The 23,792-nt window shown below is 41.4% G+C and overlaps 1 protein-coding gene across 3 annotated transcripts in view; it reads left to right on the plus strand.

Moving 5' to 3' along the window:
- The first annotated feature begins 9,508 nt into the window (after positions 1-9,508).
- Positions 9,509-23,792, plus strand: part of RGS6 (regulator of G protein signaling 6) — a 249,500-nt gene continuing 235,216 nt past the window's right edge. For 2 of the 3 annotated variants that reach the window (XM_064713750.1, XM_064713752.1), the window contains exons 1-2: positions 9,509-9,801; positions 23,596-23,700. In XM_064713750.1, the coding sequence (XP_064569820.1) occupies positions 23,617-23,700 (84 nt within the window). In that variant the 5' untranslated portion in view covers positions 9,509-9,801; positions 23,596-23,616. Of the gene's footprint in view, positions 9,802-10,633; positions 10,719-23,595; positions 23,701-23,792 lie in introns of those variants that run through there. The other variant, XM_064713751.1, reaches the window with a different exon arrangement.

Genomic DNA, 23,792 nt, shown 5'->3' on the forward strand with positions numbered 1-23,792 from the left:
AAGCAATAAAGACTTAGCCTGCTCAAGAGGGAGAGACAATAGAAATACTTCTGGGTTTTCCTGATCATTCAAAAAACTGAATAGTTGAGCATCTAGGAGGAGAGATATTTTATGTTCTGAAAGGGTGAAGAGGATCAGCTGATTATAACAAGGGGAATAGAGCTGGTTTTTTAGCTTATGTTGGTAAATTGTAGCTCACAACCACATGAACTGATCTGTGAGCCTTTTCTAAATATGTTCTACCTGTCATAAAGGGTATTATTTGTTTGGACATGTGATTTAAAGAAGCAAAACTTAGCATAAGAACTCTAATAAGTCTCTGCAAATAGAAATACTTAAAGCAAGATGGCTCAATGGAGTAGCAAGGACTTTCTTTCTCCATCTTTCAACACTTACACTTTCCCATATAATATTGCCATCAGCTGCTGAGCTAAATCTGAAAAAGGCTTTTGGGAGGGAGGGCAATGAGAGACAGACACAGGCAGCATCAAACAGAGTTAGATACTGACTTATTAGTATGCTGATACTGTTAGATATTGAGTTATTGTTATTGTTAGATACAGAGTTATTAGTGTTCTGTGAATACTAATAAAAGTGCACCTCAGGATATTTCCCACAATTATGTATTTGAATGAAACATGAAATCTCTTTACCTCTGCCCAATCTCCTTCAAACTGGAGTTCTGTTAATATTTTAATAAAAGAATTTCCTGGGAAAAATATAAAAATAAAAAAGGAAGAAAGACTGAGTTTTAAACAACAATTTTGCAGAAGGTACATTGTGAACTTGTAAATATTTGTACTGAAAATATGTGCTGAGTTGCGTTAGGAGACCATGCTCAAACAGCAGTTACAGATACTTCATTGTCAAAATGTAAGGATGAGTTCCATGAAGCTCCACAGAGGATTGCTATAAGTCTCATAGTACTCATTAATGGGTTGGATGATGACACAAAAAGAATCATTATTAAATTTGGAGATAATTTCAAGCAGCAAGAGACTACAAGTATTGTAGAGGAGATGATTAAAATACAGTGATCTTGATAAATTGCAGATATGATCTGAAAAGTGTGGGTAGAATTCAGGATGAATAAGAGCTACATTTAGACAGGAGCAAGAAACTGCAGAAACACAGGACAGCAAGGAACTCTTCTCAAAGAAATTCTGTGGGAAAATATTTAGCAGGCTTCCTAGAACACAAATTGAACAGAATGAAATAATGCTGAGCTAGTACAAAACAGGAGAATGCTGCCCTGGGCTGTCTTTGCAGGTGCAGACTGCTCTGCTAAGCACTGGTGAGGCTGGTGTGTACAGCAAAAGTGAGGTACACTTTTGCTGTACACACCAGCAAAAGTGGTGTGTACAATTGTGGACACAACATAAATGTGAGGCAGCTGGAGGCAGTCCAGAGGACAGTGATCAGAATGGTAAGGAGCTGAATAAACAGGCTGTAAGGAAAGAAAAGTTATTGTGTCTAATCTGGAAAAATGGGTAAAAGACTTTAAAATGTGAAATTCTGCTCCTAAGAGAACAGTAGTAATCTGCTTTCTACGTCTAAAATGGAGGACAAGAAATAAAGGACTCCTGTTTTAACACAAGATTCATCTTCAATATTAGGATGAAACCTTGTACAGATAATATTTCACTAAATAGTAGAATAAATATGGCATCTCCACCCCTGAATATCTGTAAGAACTTGTAAATTTAGGTATAGTTTAGCCTACCCTGAGCAGTAGGCCAGACTCAGTGATTTTTACTTCCCTCCTAAGCTACAAATTTACAAGAAGCAGACCCCCACCTTCTACTGAATAATTTACACATTTAGTTAAAATTAACTATACTATTCTGAATGTGCATCACTGCAATCAGCTTCTGAGGAATTTAGCCTTCAGTCTCTAAGAATGTAAGCAGGAACAAGTTGAAAATTTTAGAATTTGTAACTTGTCAAAATTTGGGCAGATTTTCATAAGATAGCATATCCTTGTCACCAAGGCCCATCTCCCTGGTACATTTTTAACAATAGTCTCAAAACACGGGCATATTCAGTTATAAAAATATATTTAACATGGGAAAAAGCCTTTTTTCATCAGATCTCTTTGCAACTGGTTAAGCTGATTTTGCTGTAACATTAAAAATAAAATTTTAAAAAATCCAGAGTTTTGCTGATTCATATAGTGAAACATTGTGGCCCAAGTGGTTGCAGATGGAAGATTCTCAACCATGCCTGCCACAGGTACTTACTTGAAAGAAGATTTGAAGCTTCACTGTTTCATAAGCATTAGTAAGGCACTTTGAGATCCTGATATGATGTGTATTACATCTTTTAAAGCCGTGTGGAGTTATTAACAGCAATGCAGATTTAAAGCAGTTTCTTGGATAATTAAGGAAAAAAAAAACTAAACCCATGGTTTTTTTTAAAATAAGTCCTGTGCATGATTTTGAATTATGCATTGTGCAAGTGTTTTGTTCTCACATTCTATTCTCACATTAACAGAGCAGACCATTTTGAAATGTGTTTGAATTTGACTGGGCTGTATTAATCTCTTTACTGTCATAGTTTAACAGGCTGAGCATTGAAGTAAAGACTGCATTTCAAGCAGAGAGCTGCTGATGGAGTTGTTCTGGCTGGAGAGGGGGAAGATGAGACCAGAACTGAGCCCTGGGATCCATCTCGTATTTCATACTGCTAGGATCTGGGTTCCTGGCTTTGTAGAGAAAGGAGATTCACAAACCTAGGAAAGGATGACAGTGCTCCAGTGAGACAAACCCTCTTATGTTCTTCTGCCCAGCAGAGAGAAAGAAAGATTCTTCTTGTCACAGATATGAGCACCTGAGGTTATGCTCCAGCTCTGAATCTCTGAGTCTTTTCCCACTGTCCCTACTGTGAGCCTAAAACAACCAGGTTTCCTTGGCTGTTATCTGTTTTTTGAGCCCTTCTTCCACCCATTCATTTTAGTGAATGCTGTACAGCTGACCCTGACTCAGTCAGATCTCTTCCCCCTGTACCTTCTCAGCAGTAGACAAGCTAGGACAATAATTGAAAATTATTATAAATATAATAAAGAAATGTTAATTGTCACTTGAATTTGAAGATGAGCTTTAGGACTTTTCTTATGCAAAATGTAGAAATATTTGACTGCTTAGGTTTAACTGATGTTAATAGGAAAAAAATAAACAAAATGAAGTAAGTGAATATTCGCCAAAAGCATGTCAAATGTTGAACTTCCCTGCCAAAACCAGAATGTGCACTGTGATGTTTAGTTACATAAATTAGCTAAAGAGGGAGAAGTGGTACCATCTGATTTAGATAAATCATCAACACCCTGCACATTTTTTGCAACTATTAGAGAAAAGATTTTATATATAAAAATGTCTGTGTACATGAAGTGAACATATAAAGATAGATAGATAGATAGATAGATAGATAGATAGATAGATAGATAGATAGATAGAGAAACACAGACGTGTTTCAATACTTGAACTGTGTTGGTGGGTACTATAAATCATCCAAGTACAGAAAAGAAACATGGTTCATGGTGATGTTTGTAGTTTCTTCCATATGGGAAATGCTTTTTCAAAACCATGAGATAATATAGTTTCTGCTGTGAAAAATGCATAGTTTAAGAAGACACAGATAAATGCTGGTGAGAGAGAGAGATCGCATACAAACAATATGATCAGGGATAGGAAAGGCACATACTGCATCTTTCTGGATTTAAGGGGTTTTTTAAACCTATTTCATGCCTTCCTCCACACTTCAGGTTCCTCATTCCCACTGCGCAGCATTTCCCATCACTTCTTACATAATTAATCAATCATAAAACGTATTTCAAACAGAAAAAAAAAAAAAAGTCCAAAGGAAATTTCTGCAATATCACAGAAGAAAAAAGTCAAGAATGTTATGTTGTACTTAAAGTAAGTACTACTTCTGCAGCTTTTCCAGATCAACGAGTAAAGACCAGCTGGAGAAAACCTGAATTCTATGGCAATTCACACATTTCTGCCACTTAGTGCCATGAGTTTTCATAATGTTTGGCTACCTGACATGGCAGAAGTTGAGGCTCTGCCACATTCAGGAGAACTTTACAAGTTCAGATGGAGTGCAGGCAGAAGGCTGTTCTTGACTAAAGGACAGGAAAGAATAAACATTTATAGATACAAAAAACTGATATCCTGACGAGCTAAAAGATGTGGAGAGATCTAAGCAATTTCTAGATGTTACAGAAGAATCTAAAATCCCCTCCACAGTCCTCTCTAACACAGGAAAGTATGAGACCATGCTAATGTCCATACTCACCAGTGCTCTGACTTGCTCAGATATGAGATTGCCAAGGTAGAAGAGAAAAGCATGTCTCTGCTATGTTTGAGTAAGAACCTGGATATTGAGGGAATGGAGCCCCTCCTCTTTGGATTAGTTGTATTGCTTTTTGTCCATTGTGGGCTTCCAGGTAAAACAATGTGAAGCAAAGCTTCTTAGACAAATCTCTTTTCAATACTTTCAGCAAATAGGGTCTTCCAGACTTTCCTAGGTGGATTTACTGTGAATTTTACTTTCCTACAGTGTTATTTATTGATAAAAATGAACAGAAGAGCTGCTACTAATGTTCTTCTGATGTCTTTAGCTTTATTAAAAAAAATTCTCAATACTTTTGGTTATGTGATTTTCCTATGCGGGATTCAAGTTCTTCCATGCCTAAAATTCACCACCATGGCTTTTCCCCCCAATGATAACAAGTCACCAAGAAATTTGTTTTAAGTCACTCAAAATTTAAAAAGCATTGGAGCTGGCACAAACTTCCCGTTTGCAAAGGCAACTGAAATCCCTTTGCACAAAGAGAGGAATTAAGTGAAGCTCAACAAGGCCAGTACACACTGCCTCTGAATGATTCCTATTAAGTTGTCTTTGTTCTTTTAGCTTGCATGATCCTTATAGGTGTAGAAGTATACATTGTGCTTGATACTGTTTAGGTCATGGCTCTGAAACTGCCAGTATACATTACTTGCATTTTTCAGTCTGACATATTCAATTTCTGTGAAACACGTTAACATGGATCAATGGAAACCTCTGTGGGCTGGGATCCCCACAGGGAAATTCTCCCTGTAGAGAAAGCACTCACACTTGTATAAACCTGGCAGATGTGGCATCATCTCCTACACTGTGTTCCCTTCCTTAAAGGGTATGCAGGAGGGACTCAACCACAGCAAGGCTCCTCACACTTGATTCTCAAAGGATAAAATTTCCTGCAATCTCTGAGACGGAGGTGGAAGGAAGAGATGTCATTCAGCAGACTTAGTATGTTTTGGTGCTGCATGGCTGAAGTATCATTTTTCTAATTGCTCCCTTTTTCTGCTAAATCCATGTGGAACACAGCACACACAATAGAGATTTAGGGATTTTTAAAGCACAATTCCATAAAGGCAGCCTAGGAATCACAGAGAGGTACCATGAAACAGTATCTGAGAGCATTGAATGTAGAACAAAGTGAAAAAGGGAGCAAGCATCACTTGACCTGCTGTTTATTGGTCACAATAACAGGATGCACAATAACTTTTTTTTTTCTGGTAGGTGAAGTAAGGTAAGTAAAATTAATGGCATGCCTTGACTTGCTCCTGCTGAAAGCTGGCATGAGTCTGTACTGCCTGTAAATGTCCAAATTTGCTAGTCAAGCTAGCCACCAACTTATATACAGTTAATGTTTACAAAACAAAGGATCTTTTTGTAAAAAGGCCGAGGAATTCAAGAGTGTCTCTGCAGTCTGATACTCCGAAAAGTAACATGAAATAAGCTAAGGGCTTTGAGCTGAAATTTTTAAAAAAATCTGTAAAAGATGTGCTAAAACCTCTTTAAAAGTACAAAGAAACTGTAACATAATGACTGCCTGAAACAAAATAGGAGAGAAGAATTAATCCACCCGGCAAGACCTTATTAAGTTTGCTTTAACAAAATCTGTAAAGCCTATTGCTCTGCTCTTCTAATGATGTAGGCTAAGACACAGGAGATAAGAAAAGCCAAGACACTGAAAGCTGTTGTAAAACTAGGTCACTGTTAAATTAAACATTTTATGAAAAATAGAACCTGCCTTGAACAACTCTGAAAACCTCTTTGCTTTTTTCATGCCCTCTGCCAGAGAGAGACACTTACTCCTCTTTATTGCCTTCATGAGAAAAAGCGCTGCTTTAGTGACGTTTCAGCACTCACCTCGAGCCAGCAGCTCCATTTTTTCTTGTAATTAACAGCTACTGAATATTTATGAAGTAAGTGCTATGGGGTAACACTTACTCATTCGATCAACAATGCTGTTGGTTTGCAAACTGAAAGGAAAACATTGGCCCTACCTCAGAGCACTGCAACCACTGCAGCTGCAGCAGCTTCTGCCTTTCTGAGCTTTTCAAGCACCAGGAGAGAAGGATGCTACTGGTGGAAAGTTAGCGATATCTACTCCTCCTTTTTTCAGATGATCACAGGGGAGCATGCTGTGCTGTGACTCTTTGCCATGTAAAGAATCTGCTGGAATACCCTGGAGACTCCCACTGTTGAGCTGTGAATAAGAGTTAGCAGAAGCCCTGTGAGCATGTGTAACGCTAGTGTCAGCCACGATATGCAGGGATTCAAAGTTATGCATTCTGAAGCTGAAAAAAGGACTTCTTTACAGCAATGAGGATAATACAGCTTTGGGACAGCATTACTGGGCATGAAGGAAGTTTTATACCACTGCAGTCTTCAATAGAAGATATAATATTTTATACAATGTGTGGCTTTGTCATTGAAATCAGTGTCTGGGATAAAGAAAAGCTGAACAAATACTTTCAATAGGAAATGTTAGGGAAAATGAAAATCCTAGCTCTTCAGTTTTAGGTTCTTCAGTTTTAATGATGTATCATTAAGAACAAGTGGTGTTCCATACTTGGTGTGGACCATGGTGGTTTCTTCTGGCTTTCAGATCTCAGCATATAATACAGAGGAAAGGGAACAATAAAACTCTACACTCCTGGCCAGAAAAATGCATGACAGTCCCTCCCCACACATTCTACTCCAGTGCTTACTAAGCATAGCAGTGTTTCAGATGCAAGGTCTTTTTCTGCAAACATTGCTGTATATGGATAGTTCATCAGCTTGAGATGTCCCACTGATCTAAATGGAACTGTTTGTGCATCTCTGATCTTACTCATCAAACTGCTGGACTCCTGCTGGGAAAGAGGCTAAACTGAGAAACGGTTGCTGTGATGAACCAAGTCTGACTACATTGTTTTCAGCATAAGGATCAATGTAAATACAAAGCTGGCTCAGTTTTATCAGGTTTTAATTATGTATAATTTATTTTAGTAGTTAATGCATGAAAGTAAAGAATGTTGCTGTGCCATTTTGCTTCATACCATTTATTACTTCTAGGGACCAAAGAATCATTGTTACTTGAGAGGAGCCAATTTGCCTTTCCTTTTATTTGTACTTTTTGGTTACACTTTCTTCTGCTGAGCATGATTAAAATAAGCATAGATGTCACTTTTGCTTTAATGTTCCCATTCAGCTTCCTTTCTCAACATCATGGGCTGCTGGAGTATGGTAATACTAGGCTGCATATACTTCCAGAAAACATACTGGTAATTTCTTTGAATTATAATGTTAATACATTTCTATCTGTCTTCTACCTTGAAAACAGCCTTTCTATAGAACTTGCCTTGTAGTCTGATATATTCAAGTACTTAGATTTGTTGGCTACTGCACGCACACTCCTTTGAGGGAGCTGTGAGAGCAGACTGTGTAGAGTTTTTCCTGAATAGACCTCATATAAGACACTGAAATACTTCCCCGTTGATATTACATGTAGTCATACCCCAGCATAACTCAATGTAACTAGTGATTTAAAATGCTTTGCTGAGAAAATCTCTAAAAAATTAAATCTTTATTTCATAGGTTGCCATTCTCTCTTTCCTCCCTTTGCCAGACAGCTTTGTGTGGCAAATAATATATAATATGCTTTGTTTAATCCAAAGGGAATGATATTAGTTTAAATTCAAACTTGATATAAAGGGCAATATTTTTTAGATTAATTTTATTTCATAAAAGTATCCCAAAAATATGCTGTGATGTTTGAGAGGTACATCTTTGAACAAAACAACCAAGATTAAAATGTTTTAACCTGCCACAGAAGCTTTTAAATGCCCACAGCTGAAATCTGAAACAAATCAATTGAATCAACACTCTGTAAAGTCTAGTCAGGGTCAATGAGCTTGTGTGAGGCATAACTGCAGAATTTTGCCACTAAGATACAATTTTGAGTGTGACAGGGAAATAAATGTATAGTCTGTGTTGATGAAGGGCCTTTTTGAAGGAGCATATAAACTCTCCAAGGTAGAAACTGGCATTTGAAAGACTAAGGAAGGAGTAAGGACGAAGGAAGCCAGTAATGGTAAAGATAGACATAAGGATCCAGTAAAAATGGAAGGGATGCACAGCTGAACCAGAAATATTTTTTTCTTAATTTAATATTTGAATTACTGCAGCAGTTCAGTGTACCAGATATCACCAGAAATTGTGCTGGGCAGACTACAGCATAAAATAACAGGACATCCCTGCACATGATAACTTCTGATGTCAGAGGGCTTATGAAATATAAACCTGGCTTTGGTAAGATCCAGGATGTTAGGAAATTGAGGCAACAGAGACACCACACAAGGGCTTTTAAAACAGGCTACACGGGTGGGTAAAGGAGCCTTTCCTCTGTGCAGCTGACATCCTCATTTTGAAGAGTTTCGACAGCAATAATGAGTCTGATGCGTGGGAACCAGACCTTGGAAATTCACAAACTTGGGCACGGAGATGGGCGTGGCTACCTCCTGTCAATGGTCTGCCCTAGCGCATCCCAGCACGGGGCTCTCAGACCTGAGGCTCAGCTGGCGGCAAGGTGGGCTTAATTTGCCATCTGGAGAAAAAGGAACAAAAATCTCATCTATTGGAAAAATCGGTGGATAATAGCCTAAAAAGTATGCGAGCTACTTTGCCCACGAAGTTAATCTGCAGAAATTCATCCCAATCAACAGCAGTGTCTTGCCCATGGGACAGGTCTGTGTAAAAGGGCTGGGTCTCCAAGCTGTTTTGCTGGAGTTATAGTGCCTGTTAAGATCGATGGTGGTGTGCAGAGCCCAGGTGTTATTTAGGGAATCCTGGCTGTTGGAGGAAGGTGACCAAGAGATGAGGCTTCCCCGGTTTCAGATGGAGGACTTTAGTCAAACACCTTAATTGCGAGACTCAACACATAAACAAGATTGTAAGAGAGATACAAGGCTTGTCTTCGTCTCCATGCCTTTCTTCAGGGCTGCGCCGAGTGCCCGAGGAGCGGCCGGGGTGGCGGGACACGGGAGCTGAATTTCCCGCACGCCACCGCCAAAGGGCGGCCGGCTCCGCACCGGGGAAAGAGGCGCCGGGGCCGGGCGGGGGCGGCGCGCCCGGGCCGCCCGCAGCGAGCGCTGCAGCGCCGGGGCCGGGGCAGGGGCTGGGGCCGATCCCGCCCCCGCCAGCCCGGCGCGGGCTTGGTGGAGGGTCGGGGGCGGCAGCGAGGGGCCGTGCCGGGCGGGGCGCGGTGTGCCCGCGGCGCTCTGGTCGCGGCAGATTGGCCCCGGCCGCCGTCCTCGCCGCAGCAGGAGGGGCGCTGAGGAGAACGGGAGGTTTTTGGAAGAGGCGCACAGAGGAGCCCCGGGCTGACCGCCGGCCCCGCCCGCAGGCTCACGCCATGCTGCGGGCGCTTCCCCATCTCTGAGGAGAGGCGAAGGGGTGTCAGGGGACGGCGGCGACGCGATTGCTAAGGTAATGGAAGTGGGTTGCTCTCTCTCGCCGTCCTTTTCCTGCTTATCCGCATCTATGTGGCGAGTGGCTGTCACTCGGCTGTGCCCTGGCAGCGGGATTCCCGAGCCCCCGGGGTGGGAGTCCGCTCCCGGTCGGTAGTAGCGGACAGGTGCAAGGTGTGTGTTCTGCGTGTGCGGTACGTGTGTGTCTGTGGTGCCCGGCCGGGGGAAGGCCGTGCCCTGCCCGGGCCGTGCGGACCCCGAGAGCAGCGCGGCTGCCGTTCGCCCTCCCGCGGGGTCCGGGGGAAGGGCCCGGCTCGGGCCCCGGCGCAGGAGGCGCTGTCTGGGCGCTGTCCGGCTGCGCGGGGTGCCCACGCCCCGCGGTGTCCCGGCAGGTATGAGGGCAGCGCACGGGGAGCCGGAGCTCGGTGCGGACGCAGGACAAGTTGTGGTGCCCAGAAACCGCAGGTCTTTTCGGGGATGGACGAGGGGGAGCGAGCGCTGGGGTGCAGCTTGAAGGGGGAGCTGATGCCCTGTGGGAAAACTTGGAAACTGTTTCGTTTCGCTAGCGTATTGCAATAATACACTTCCATCCGCCGACAAAGTGCGTTTGCGTGAAGGCAGATTGGTGTGTGAGAGTAAAGCTGCCAGGCACTCTCCTCCCAGAATCTTAATCTCCTGTGACACTGAAAGCATCTTCTTAGTCACTAGATGTGATGGCATAAGTATAGGAGTATGTTACAGGGCCAGTAAGAACCTTCGAGTGGGTTTTTTTTCCTGGGGAAGATGCTGATTTTTGTATAAATAACGGCGCGCTGCCGCTTGTACGCTGCAGACGTAATCGCAGCCGGGGCTGTTGCTCCGAGGAGCTGCCTGCGCCGGTGGCTCTGGGCTTGGCGTCCCGTCTGCACCGCCGCTGCCCTCGCTGGGACGGCCCAGGTGAGTCGGGGGCTTCCTTCAGCCGATCTGTAAGGGAGTTGGCAGAACTGCATCTCTGTTGTAGCCTGTGTGCTACATGATGCTTCCCTGAAATCAAAGATATGCATAATTTGCTCTTGATTGAATTATATTTGCTGGCTAGCAGTATATAGGGATTGGAAAGCAGGAAAATCTGTCTTTGGTCAATAAATTCATACTGTAAAACTCACCTTTGTGTTGGTGTGTTGCAGCAGATATTGGTGGTTTCCTGTCCCAAAGAAACCTACTTTTCCTCTTTGTTTCTGAAGGAAATGCTTTGTGAGCTGTTAGTGTGGGATTTATTTTTATTTTTGAATAGAAGTATATTTGATATCATAAGTTACCTTTTTTATTTTTAAATTTTTTTTGTAATGCTAGATTTATTCTAATCTTGCAGATCAGAACTAGGAATTGTTTACTGTGGGGTAATGATCTATAATACTTTCTCACCAGCTGATTTGGAACACTTTCACTATACTTCCTTGTAAATCTACTTTAAAAAGAGGTCAGATGTTGAAGAGCAGTTATTGGCTTGGGGGCATATTGTTACAAGCACAGAATAATAGTGTTCATTGCTTGAATATGTGTGTGAAATGCTGAAGAAGCTGTTTAGACTCAGCCAATATTGACTTTATTTTTAGATGAGCCGTTCCTTTTCTAATGACCTGACTGATAGAACAATTGATGACAAACATTCCAATTTCCTTCCTAACTGCCTACAAGTGTGATGGATTAGACAGACATTCTTTTTTCCATTCTGAACTGTATTAGAGGGAAAAACAGTGATTTGCTACACATATTACACTGAAGTTTATGGTAGTAGTAGATTGCTGTTCACCTGATTTTTCTGGTTTTTTTTTTTTTTCATTGCTAACCTTCCCTTCTAAGAAAAGTGCAGCAGATTGCTGCATAAAGTAATTGTCAATGCTGCTTACCTTGGCTTCCCTCTGATAGTTCCTGTGGTGCAGATAGTACAGATACCTGTTTTAAACAATGATACCGTGGATAAGGTATGTCCTTAAAAGGTGTGTCCTCTTAAAGCAGCAGTTACCTCCTTGCCTGCCACTTACAAGGTGTTTCTGTGTCTAGCATGTAATTCTGGTGGGCACACTGGTACAGCAGAGGTGAGCAGAGCACTTTTCATTCCTAACTCTGCATTTGGTAATGCTTCTGAGGCAGCTGAGAAAAGCTGAGTGTATGGACAGGAAATGCCTGGCTTTGTTGTCATCCATTCGAGCAGGCAAGAAGGGGAGAAAAGGAGAGGGCAGTCCTGTCCCAGCAGACTGCAGCAAACTAACAGATGGCAGGGAAGAGAAGAAGCTAATATATGTGTTGTAGCAGGAAGGGAAAATAGCTGCAGTGTGTTGTTTTAACATGGTGCGTTGGGATGCTGTGTTAGTCTGTGGTGAAACTTGGGGATCTTGCAGTGCCGTGGCTCAGGCTTCCTAACACAAATGCAAGGGTGTTGTGGGGTGATGATTTTTTTCTTTCCTCAATAATGATATGAGTCTTCAGCTTTTCAGGTATGAGGGGTAATTAACAGAGGGGCTTTGGCTGGGTATATCTTTGATATCTAAATCAAACACCCCAGTTGTACAATGGCAGCAGAACAAGGGCAAACTGCTCTTTCCATGCCCAATATTACAAGAGTAGAATTTTGCCCTTATGATGGGTTATTGTATTGTTTGTGCTCGTTACCTGGAGCTCCAGTTTCTGGAAGCACACCTTGGCTCTCTAAAGGAGGTATTGTAGGAACAAACAGGTCCAGTTCACTGAGCAGCCCTGGGCTATTTCAGGTAACAAATATTGCACTTAATTGCCAGAACTGAAGTGCTCCTGTCTCCTCCTGACACTCTTTTCAATATCTTCACGGCTGCATTATTATTTATGTCAATTCACACCGTGGCGTTATAATTACAAAGAAAACCTGGGTAGAATAAGAAAATGATGTTGATGATTTGGAAGGGTGTTTCTTCAATTCAGACTTTGAAGTGCTGTCCCCAGTGCGGTGTAAGATAGCACTCTGCCTTGTGAAGTTACCAAGCAGCATGGTGGCCCTGTGCTATTACTGAAGGTATAATAGTACATTTAACCCTGTTCATTTGCAGCCTGGTCTGCATGAGACAAGCTGACCAGAGCTGTGCTGGCCAAGCACATTTCAGAAACTGTAGGTGGTGATGGTGGTTTTTTCAGAAGCATCTGGTCAGTCACTTTGCTCCTGTGGAGTTACACATCTGACTTCCTCAGGCTACAAAATTTGCTCTTGTCGTCTTTGAGCACTTGCATATAGTTGCACATCTTTGTATTCTGAACTGAATTATTATGTTCCTCCACCTCTAAATCTACTTTTTTCCTAAAATTTCTGCCTTCATTCTTCATCTTTTAACTTTCTGTCTGGTGATTGTGAGAACAATGCTTGCATTTTGGTGGTGGTGGATTTATGGGGGTTTAGAGGTGGCTAGAGTACTTTGAAAAATTTGATTTGTCTTTATATCTTTGAAAAGGTAATAATAGATGCATAGTGGAGAGATCTAAATGGTTTGATTGCAACATGCCCTCAATAATATAGTGGCATTTAAAGTTTATACAGGATGATATTAGTGTTAGTGTATCCATAGTGTTTTCTTAATCTATATAAGTTTTACCGTGAAAAGGCATTTCCAAGATTTCAGTGAGTGTTTCCAGCATATTGTGGTGACTGAGGAATGAGCTAATTTCTGTTGTTGTGCTCCATCTATGAAAAGGAGAAAGAAAGAGGAGCTAATTTGTGTTTTTCTTGTTGGTTGTCAAGCTCTAGAAAGATTGTGGAGTCAAGAGAGACTACTGCTACCCACTTATGTTGCATCAGATCTTGTACTATTTTTTAACATCTCTGCAGCGGGTGGCAAAGAATATGGAGAGAAGGAAAGAGAAGAAGATCAAGATTTCAGTGAGCAATAAGGTTCTGACACTGCCATCCCAGGAGCTCTGATTGTCATGCTGGAAACAGCTGTGTATTCCTAGACTCAGCAGCACAGGTACTGCCTGCACAGGGGTGGTGGGAATCATGAGGCAGTGAGAAGGAATTAATGCTGCACTTTTGCAGGAATCTTCAGTTACACACACTAAACATTATCCTGATGGTAAAGGACAATATTTCATCTTTTTCACTGTGCTCTTAGGACCTGGCATCAGCAGTGAAATGTTCATGGGGTAGTTAAAGATCCTCATGCTACAGGCCTCCTATGCTGTGAGGATATGTGTTAAGGAAATTATAACTAATGGCTTGAAAGTCAGGGTTTAGATGTCCAATTTATTGCTCTGTGATTTATTGTGTGAATGTGGGAAGTCACTTAATTTCATTGTGATTTAATTTATCATTTTGTAAAAAAAAATGCTAATTGCATGTGTCACAGATGAGCAACTAGGTTTAGATTGCATTCACCGGTGTAAAAGCAATCTGGCAGAGACATGTATTAGCTCAACTAAACTAACTGTCTTTAATAGGACTATTTTACTCTAACAGTTGCAATAGTCAAGTGTATTAGTATTTATAGTGTATCTAACTTACATTGGTATTTGTAGCACTCCAGATGTGGCATTATGAAGTTCAGATTAAATGAACCACAGCACTGGGATTTGTAGGCTTTGCTGAACTGCGTGGATGTGTGGTGTTTGTACTTGAGCTTGCTAATTCAGGAGTGGCTTAAGTGCTTTTTACATTGCAATTACTGAAGTGATTTGTCTGTAATTTGCATCTGAAAAGGCTGTGTGCTGTTATGATAAACAGCAGGGCAGTGAAATCACAGTATATTGCATCATGTCCTTGAAGTAGTTGGGGTACAACCAGTTGCGTTCATTTGCACCAAGGGTATTTCATGGTGCCACATCTTCAAGGACACCTGTGCTTTTGGGTAGCAGATTTCCTATTTTATTTGATTGCAAGGGTACTTGCAATTTTCCATCATCTTGAGAATGAACAACCGGCAAGAACTCTCAGCACTTTGGGGCATTTTAAATGAGATTATGTAGTCACTGATCAATGCAGGGCTGGATTGCTTCTGTGAACTTGCATAAGATTGCTTGAAGGGAAACTTCATTTCAGCAACTTCTATTGGGAACAGGGAGTTTAGGTGGAGTAAATTTGAATTTGGAATCTAACAAGCACTGAGGCCTGTGTTTTGTTTGTTTAGTTTTTTTTAATTTTATTATTTTCTTACCAGTCTGTATTAGAGCATCCATTATTTTGTGCATCTCCTCATTCAGTTTTATATTTGAATCAATTTTCTTCAGTTGTTTTCAGCTTACTGGATACAATGTAAAATACAAAGTGCAGCCCCTGCCCCAGAAGTAGCTTACTGAAATTGCAATTAGCATTTCTTAGGGTGTGTAAAGGCAAGGCACTTTCAGAGATGGTGTATTTGATGGACCAGCTTCAAAGAACAGGAAGCTCTTAGCACACCTTAACTGATCCAGTAGAAGATTTATGTTGGAGAATAGATTAGGAGTCTACCCTCAAGCTCTGTATTATCAGTACAGTTACCCATTTTCCACAGGGAATGATTCTGGACAATAAGTTGGCATTGTTGCAAAACAACAAAGTACAGCTTCAGCTTTGTAGCTGCTGCTCCTTGCAGGCTGATAGTGCTGAATAATTACTGCTGTAGTTTGGGATCACCAATTCATGTGAAGTTCAAAGTTGATCTATAACTATCTCGTTGCATTTCTAAATTTATATAGCCCTGGCACTTGCTTTAGTAAAATATTCAGCATATACTTGCTATCACATTCTTTGTAGCTATCCTTGGTAACAGCGTGTTGGCTCACAGCCTTTCCAAGAGGCCTTGTGCTCACAGCAGTATTATTTTATCGGAAGGGAGATTGATTACTGGTGAACGCTGCACTTTTTTTCTGAATTCTTTGGAAGAGGAATGGATGTATTGGAAGCAGTTTCTTCTTGCTGTAACATAATTCTGGTCCATTAAAAGCAAATGTAATATGCAAGTGCCCATTTTAACAATTGATTTCGTAAAGGGAAAAAATTACCTAGTTAACCAGCAATTTGTATGTCAATATTCACTACAATCCATCTCTATTCCATTTTTTCTTCTGGTTATCTTGGGAAGTCAGGACCTAGTCAAGTTAGATACCAAAAATTACTTTATTTTGACTTCCAACCCTATGTTTCCTGGATGTAACATCCAGATCCAGACAGTATTTTCAGCATTCTATAATAGCTAAGAATATGTGCAAATTTAGAAATATATAAAATCAAAATAGAGTGTGTGGAAAACTGGGAAATGGGGAGGAAAGTAATTCACTTCTATCAAGAAATGGTGATCTGCCTCAGTCACTTGGCAGGTGCTTATCAAGATGCAGTCTGATCACCAGTGGCTCACACAAATGGAACAACTGGAACTCTCCATCCTGAGTGTTGTCTGTTGGACAGTAATAGCATGAGCACTGCCACAGGTGTCTCAGATGGAGAGAAAATTGCTCAAGACCATGGAGAGCACCCTTTTGGAGGGGGTATGAGGCCTTGGTGATCCCTGGTTAACAATATTCTGCTTAGACCACTAAACCATTAATATTTACCTTTTTTTTTCTTAACGGATGTACATGATTTGGAAGAGCAAGTGATTGGTGAGAAGTAGTACAGGCATCTGCGCATTAGATTACTCAGGGGCTGAGTTTAAAGTTGTGTGTATCTGCAGGAAGCCAAGTGACTTGGATTGACTCATGTGAGAGCTACTTTGGTCTAAAAGATCGCTGTGTTCATACTGCATATTCTTGGCCAGAGGGGTCTCAGACCCCTGGCCCTTAGCTGGTACCTCTGTGGCCTGAAGATGCAGTGATTGTTGTGGATGGTTTTATTTTCAAGCATAATGTTAAAAAAAGTGAGATTTTTCTGCAGCCCACTAGAAGGATGAGGTTATGCATTGTAGGACTTGGGACATGTTGGGAAGCTGTAGGGCGTTGCAGAACCTATCGGGAGACTGATGCAGACATGGATAAGAGGTAGGAACCCCAGCCCTGTGTGAGATGATCCATGCTGACTCTTGAGAGCAAGTGCTGATGGTGGAGAACTGTGTTCCCAGCTGTGTGTCTGCTTAGGTTTGGAGCTCTACAAAAGAGAGCAAACCAGCAGTTAAACACTGTGGGTGATCAGGAGCCCAGAGCTTGCTGCCTGCCCTAGTACTGTGTGGAAATGCAGACATACCTGTAGGATGTTCTGAGGCAAGTTTTCCACAGGTGAAGCACTTAGCTATGGAAGGGCACTGCACCTTTAGGAAATGTCTGTAAGAGTAGTAGAAATGGGAAATCCTAGCCTTCATCAGGATCCCAGTTTCCCTAAAAAGAGGAAAAAGGGGGTGTCCTGGAACTGTGTCCTCCCTTTCTGCTCTCTCAGACTGAGGTAAAAGCATTTTGGCGTGTTCCCTGGCCTAGATGTGTGCCCATCCTTCATCCTGCCAATTGTAGAGTGAGAAAAGTGTCGAGCCCCTGTGCTTCAGCACGGAGCTCCCTCTGAGCTTGTACCTTAGAAAGAGGAGGAATGGGGTCCCTTAGAGCCCTTGAATTCACCCAGTGTGAACAAAACTGCTTTCCCACAAACAAAGAGGAATTTGTTTGGCAAAAATTTGAACATTAAGTGCTGCTGCTGGAAGTGTTTATACTTTATTCCTTAAAAAAAGCAACAGACTGAGTATTGTTGATAGTACTGCAATGCTCACCACTTGCAAGGAGGGGCAGAAGGTCTGGGATGATCTTCTACTAGGAAACTATTTTTGGAGTAACTTCAGTTACAATTTGATGTCCAAAAGAAAGGAATGAAGGATTTTTAGGTGCTTTGGGAGTTATACTTCCCTGTAAGCAGACTTCCCTCTCTGCCCCTCTAGTGCAGGGGAGCAGTGCCGTGAAGGAGGAGTAGAGGTGAATTGTGCAGTGCTTGGACTAAGCTACACCACTGAAAAGCAGGGGATATCCCAGGTAGGTCCTGGCGATCCACTGGCTAGTGTATTCACCTTGGCCAATAGGATCAGCTTAATGATAGGCTGTGTGTTGCCTTCCAGTATACACAACTTGCATGGCATACCCAAGTCCTGGTTTAATGAAGTAATAATTAACCAGAAAAAGAATATGAAGACAAGTATTTCTTCCCAGTGCAATTTTAGAGAGATTTATGTAATGGATGTGAAATATCAACTTAATATTAATGGAGATTAATTGAATTCAGTGTGATTTTTCCTTCCGTCTCTTCCCTCCTGTCACCTTAATAATGACCTGTTTGATCTAAATATTCTAGCAGATCAGGTAGAGATTTTTCCTATTAGGTAATTATGAGTTCTGCAAGGCATGTGGTTATATGATTTCTCAGGCATATGAAAAGTTGTGTAGTCTAGTTGTATTTCACTAATTAGAAAAAAATTACCTAGGTATTCATGACATGAAATTGTAATTTAATCTATGATTGTGTGCTAAAGCACTAAATCTCTCATAATTTGATATTAACACTATGTGTCAATTATAAGCTGCCCTTGAAATATATAATTACATAACATAAAGGTAATTTTCACATATTGTTACCCAAAATTATATTCCAGCTTAACAGTCCTGATATAAATCTCCGTGGGAATTCATTTAGCTGATTCTGTTTTCTCTGCTTCAGTTTTTCCCGATTTTAAAAAACTATCTTAATTTATCTCACATATGCAAGAAATTTTTTGCGCTGCAAATTTTGTATATGTAGTTTACAATTTATTTATTATGATACAGAATAGGAGTTGACATATGACCTTGTATTATTTTGTTAAATCCAGGTCATATTTTCAAGAAATAGTTTTGCAGGATTTCTTCTAATGTACTTCTTTCTTTCTCTATTATGTAAAAAACCCCAGAGTGCATAAGGACTCCTAGATGTGTTAATTTCTATGGAACACATGGGGGTTTGTGTCTGTAAGAGGTTTCTTACAGCAGCCTTGTTTCCAATGGTCTTCTCTGACAGCAATCAAGGTGTTTGAGAACACTAAGGGGAATCTCCTAATTTACTGTTCAGATGCTTTCATTGAACTTACACATACACAGAGATTAAATGCTGTCAGTATTTGTGGATTAAAATGTAAAGGTGGTTTTCTTTGAAATTTTCTAGTTACAGTTCTGTATGAGAAACTCTGAAAAGGTAAACTAGAAGAAAAAATTTTCTTGATTTTCAGAGCATATTTTTAATTGGTTACTCCACCTTAAAGTTCACTCATCCTTTCATGACATATGGGAGCCTTATCTCTTTGCAGCTTCTGGTTTTTGGAGAGTGAGGAGCCTGATCAGATAAGAGCGAGAGAGAGAGCTCTTACTGTGATTCAGTGCATTTTGTCAGCAGCTGCCTGTCTAATCCAGTGTGCTTATGTTTCTTAGGGGAAAAGCAGAAGTGTTCTATAATAAAGAATAAAACATAAAAAGGAAAAAAGCAGTGAGAGGAGAATGCACCCTCTCTTTTTAGCATATTTTTGGTAATATTTTTCAAAGGCTTAATAGACCATCTATTAAGAAGTTAAAGACTGCTGATTTTGTTCTTGTGTATGGCAGAGTGAGAGAATGGTTAGCACAAATGGTTTTCAATTTTTATCACTTTTGGTGCTGAGGAGTCCAGATTGCTGCAAGCATGGCTATTGTCAGAAAAACAGCTGTGGGAAAACAGAATCTTTGAGCATGATATTTGAAATTTAGAGATTATTTATTTCTTTGAAGACATGCATTTGGATTTAGTTTGCTTGTGTGTGGCTTCAGGCTGGGACGAGTTAGCCCTGATAGTACAGCAAACTGCCCAAAGGAGGGAGGAGCTGACAGCACTCTTCAGATGGTAAGTGGTGAGGTTCTGAGCTGAAGGCTGTCTTAATTAAGCTAGAGGCTTATTTTAAAAAACCAACAAAACAACCTACATAAAATCTTTGTTTTCACTCTTCTCAGCTAAGTGTAGCTGAAATCTCTTTATAAGGCTAAGCTGGATTCACTTCTGGCTGATAAATCACAAGCATGTGCTTAGAGAAAGATTCAGAGGACTAACTGTTTTCAGGCTGTGTAGTGTTGTAAGGTTGACTTCCTGCTTGCATCTGGAGTAGACTGGGATGACAGTGAGGAAAAAATTGTATAGGTTTTTTTTGGTTTGTTTCTTGAGAGAGGACTGTGTGAATGATATGTGGACTTTTGTACACTTTTACATTATTAAAAGGTTGCAAATGCAGCAGGTTAACATTTTAGTAGGGTAAAAAAGCTGTACTTTGACTGTGGGCAGTCTCATCTGTGTTTGCAGCAGGCAGCTCTCTGGAGAAGGATATGGAGATCCTGGTGGACAAGCTGCCCGTGAGCCAGAGGTGCCCTTGTGACCAAGAAGGACCATGGCATCCTGAGCCGCATTAGGAAGCGCACTGCCAGCAGGTCCAGGGAGGTGATCCTGCCCCTCTGCTCAGCCCTGGTGAGGCCACATGTGGAGTGCTGTGTCCAGGTCTGGGCTCCTCAGTACAAGAGAGACGTGGAGCTCCTGGAGTGGGTCCAGCAAAGGGCTGTGAAGATGGAGGGTACTGGGGCATCTCTCTTGTGAGGAAAGGCTGAGGGAGCTGGGCCTGTTCAGCCTCAAGAAGAGACAACTGAGAGAGGACCTTATCAGTGTGTTTAAGTATCTGAAGGGAGGGTACCAAGGAGGTGGAGCCAGGCTCTTCTCTGGGTTGCCAAAGCAATAGGACAAGAGGCAATGGGCAGAAACTGATGCATTGGAAGCTCCACCTGAACATGAGGAAGAACTTCTTTACCATGCACATTATAACAGTTGTCTGCAGGGGTTACAGAGTCTCTCTTAATTTTGGAGATTCTCAAAAGCTGTCTGTACTCAATCCTGAGTAACATGCAGTAGGGAACCCTGTGTGAGAAGGAAGGTTGGACCAGATGACCTCCAGTGGTTTCTTTCAACCCCAGCCATTCAGTGGTTCTGTGAAGCAGTCCTGCATCACTGGGTGCTAAGCTCCCATATGTTAAAAAGCACAGGTGTAGTGGAATCCATTGGACCCAGCATTGCTGTGCTCTCACCTTGAAGAGCCAAGAACATGCCCGTGTCTTATTTTATCAGTAGTTTTTCTTTTTCTTGTAGAATACCAGTGAGAAAGATTTCTGTGCTTTTAAAAAGGGTATAAAGGAAAGAGAAAAAACTTGGAGAATAGTCAGATTCCTCACAGTTCCTCAGGGCCCCTGGCTTGGCCTGCTAAGGCTCATCACAGCAGCAGCAGAGCCAGGGCTGTGTGGAGGGGATGCCCACACTTGTCTCTGCTTCTCACTGCACCTCAGTCCTGCCTTGTCTCCAGCCTTGTTCTCTGAGATGTCCATCCTGCTGTCACTCTTACAAAGGTGGCTCTGCTCCTGCTGTTCCTGGCTGAAATCTAGCAGCACATGCTGGGCACTTGTGGGAATCACTTTTGCAAATTTGACTTCCAACAACAGATTGGTTCACTTGTATTGATTACCTTATGTAGATGTTATGTAGATCTATGTGTTAGGCTTGTGTAGATCTTCAAAGTTAGTGGCTCCCTCAATGTCACTGTGAACAGCATGCCAGCTACTACTGCATATTGCACATGATGTTATAGTCTTGTTGTACTGGAGCAGATGAAAAGCTTCAAGAAGTGCTATGGGGAAAATCTGGAAGTACCAAAAAAGATCAAGTGAGCTGACAGTATAACAAGAACAACAGAATTTTTAAATGTGGACGTTCAAAGTGAATAATGCAATGAGTGAAGCACAGCTAAGTAATGCTGAAGAGGGTTTTACAGTTAGAAATTGTCATTTTGTTCTTTTAAGAGCATTTCTGAATTGCAGTTGTTGCAATTGTTTTCTTTTAAAGCATGCATGTAAAATCTCACATAATATAAGTGGTGAATGTGGTCTTTATTTACTGCAGGTGAAGCTGAAACTTGTGTGACTTGACATATGCTTTCAACTCTGCTTTGTAATTGCCTTTGGAAAGTTACATAAAATCTCAGCCCAGTTCCTGCTCCATTCAATTGAGTGATGATAACCTAGAGCCTAATTCTTCAGTGCCTTGAAATCATGACCAAGAAGTATTGTGAAAATGCACATTTGTGTAAATAATTTGAAGTGCTATAATTTGAAAATACTTTACCATTCATCCTTTGTGCTGTTTAATTGTTTCTGCATCTAATAATTTTGCTTAGAGAATTTATTTCATTTCCTCTTTAGCTCACGACCTGGCACAATGGTGTAGTGTTTGGGCTTCTAGGAAGACATGAGGTTTAGTAGAGGTTTAAATAAATTTATATTATTTAAATTTAAAAGAGTCTCTAAATTGGTCTGAACATGCATTTAAAGGGTGATCTATATATATTGTTAAACCCAGCTTTGAACTGTATTACTGAATTTCCAAATTGGTATATGCATGTACATAGGCATTTGTGGCCACTTGTGTGTGCGTGTGAATGCATACCTTATAAAAGAAAAAAATTAATGTCTCTGGATTGATGTAGATTATTTAACTTTTGTTTTATGGATGTTTTCTTAACGGGGATGTGGCAGCTTCTTCTGGCTCTAATGATGGATGTCATGTTACTGCAGTAGCCTTTTCTCTGCTGAGGAAGGACAGAGCTGGAATATGGTCTGAGCCTGTCTGATTCTAGGCCTCTTGACTTGTCCTTGAGAGCTGATAACTGACAGCTAGAATGGCTCAGGGATGTATTATACATATAATTGTGTCCTATGTATGTATATTATATGCTAGGGCACGTTGTTGCCTGTGGCAATGTGAAAGGGGGTAAAGGAAGGAGTAGGAAAGAATCTTTTTTAATGATGAGCTGTGTTTTAGAAATTAATGTATAGGTTATGCTCATGTGAACATAGATTTTTTTTTCTTTTAGTTCTCAGTTTTTAATGAAATATGTTGAGATGGGATATTTCAGTACTTTCAATGTTAAAGAAATTGAACTTGTCAGATAGTTTTAATGCCAATGTCTGTACAAGGCAATGTTACTTCTTAGGTTAGGAAAGGTCACCACATGGCTCCACAGCAGCCTCTAATTTAAATGTTACTTGTCAAATGTGCTGGTGGAAGTAAAACTTAAAATATAGCATTTGCCTCTGCACCAGGACCCTTTTTTCTTTTTTTTTTTTAATAATGCTTTGGCCTCAAGGGTGGTATGACCTGGAGGAGATGAGGCAGTGGTTCCGGTTCTGTGCTTCTAGAAGATAGGAGTATTATGTGTGATTGTCTGCCTGTACCCTGTTGCCTTTGCTGGCTGTGTCATGAGAAGAGGTGAGGGAAGCTGTTTACTCTGAGCAAGCAGTTGTGCCTCCCTGGTTCTTGGCTGCTGCTTCGGGGCCATGGAGAGCTGGAAGGGGCTTGGAGTGTCTGCAGGTGAGAAGCTGCAGTCAGTGTGCCTGACAGGCTGCTGCACCTGCCTGTCACAGTGGGGTTTCGCTCTGCCTCACAGCAAGGTGCCTTGGCTTTTTCTTTGTAGTTACCTCAAAGCTTCTAGAACAGTACAGGCTGTTTGTGCTCTATAGTGAGGAAGGGAAGTGTGTGAAGTATTAATTAGATATTCTTCTATTGAATAAGGGCTTATGATACAACTTCAGAACTGTGGGAGAAATGTGTGCATGTGATGACCCAAACCACAGCTGTGCGTGACTTGGTGGTCCTTGTTCTTGGGGTGTTATCCCATAAACCAGTCAGTTCTGACACAGTGTGATAAAATCCTGCATAGGGTGAAGACAGGAGTGTGATTCCCTCTGTACCATCCTTGTATGTCTGCCTAGGAGGCAGTTGCACGTCCTTACCATGCTCCATTGCAGCCTGGAGTGATGCTGAGTTTTGCTCCTGTCCTTGCAGGCTGAGCGACGAGAGGCAAACATGGCCCAAGCACCCACTGATCCGAGTAGTGCGGAAACTGCTGACCCAGAGGAGAGTTCTCCAAACATGATAGTCTACAGAAAGGTAAGGATTTTGACTTGTGGCAAAAATCCCTTCTCTATGTGATTGGCTTATAAAGGAATCCCATGCCCCTTTTGAAGTCAGAGGTATATTTG

Source organism: Zonotrichia leucophrys, chromosome 5 (genome assembly GCF_028769735.1).
Source record: "Zonotrichia leucophrys gambelii isolate GWCS_2022_RI chromosome 5, RI_Zleu_2.0, whole genome shotgun sequence".
Taxonomy (NCBI): Eukaryota; Metazoa; Chordata; class Aves; order Passeriformes; family Passerellidae; genus Zonotrichia; species Zonotrichia leucophrys.